At 35.1% G+C, this 373-nt stretch overlaps 1 protein-coding gene across 1 annotated transcript in view; it reads left to right on the forward strand.

The window, feature by feature from the left end:
* Positions 1–373, forward strand: part of LOC119590424 — a gene marked incomplete at its 5' end in the record, with an annotated part of 42,471 nt that overhangs the window by 929 nt on the left and 41,169 nt on the right. The window contains 1 exon segment of the mRNA XM_037939091.1: positions 138–176. Coding sequence (XP_037795019.1) covers positions 138–176 — 39 coding nt within the window.

The following is a 373-nucleotide window of genomic DNA, read 5'->3' on the forward strand; positions in this document are numbered from 1 at the left end:
TTATACTATACTGCGTGCGAATCCACTTACCTATCATTCACAATCGCTTCATTTACATTTAAATTTAAAATTCACTGGAAATACAACTTCCAAAAATATTTTTCTGTCTAAATAAAGTCCTGATATATTTATTTTAGAGAAGACTTTGGGATATTCTACGCAGGACCAAGTCGGAGGTAAGTTGTAACTAAGCTTGCGACCTCGTCTGTATCTTTTAATGGTGTCTCATTTCCATAGTTATTTACGTTATCTTCTCTATCTTCGGCAAGAATGGATATGAAAGACTGGTGTCTGTTTCTGTGTATTCTGTTTCTGTGGTGTATATGCTTTGTATTTGGCAATGTATCTCTCACTTTCTCATTCTCTCCCGCTT

This window comes from Penaeus monodon, chromosome 27 (assembly GCF_015228065.2).
Source record: "Penaeus monodon isolate SGIC_2016 chromosome 27, NSTDA_Pmon_1, whole genome shotgun sequence".
NCBI lineage: Eukaryota > Metazoa > Arthropoda > Malacostraca > Decapoda > Penaeidae > Penaeus > Penaeus monodon.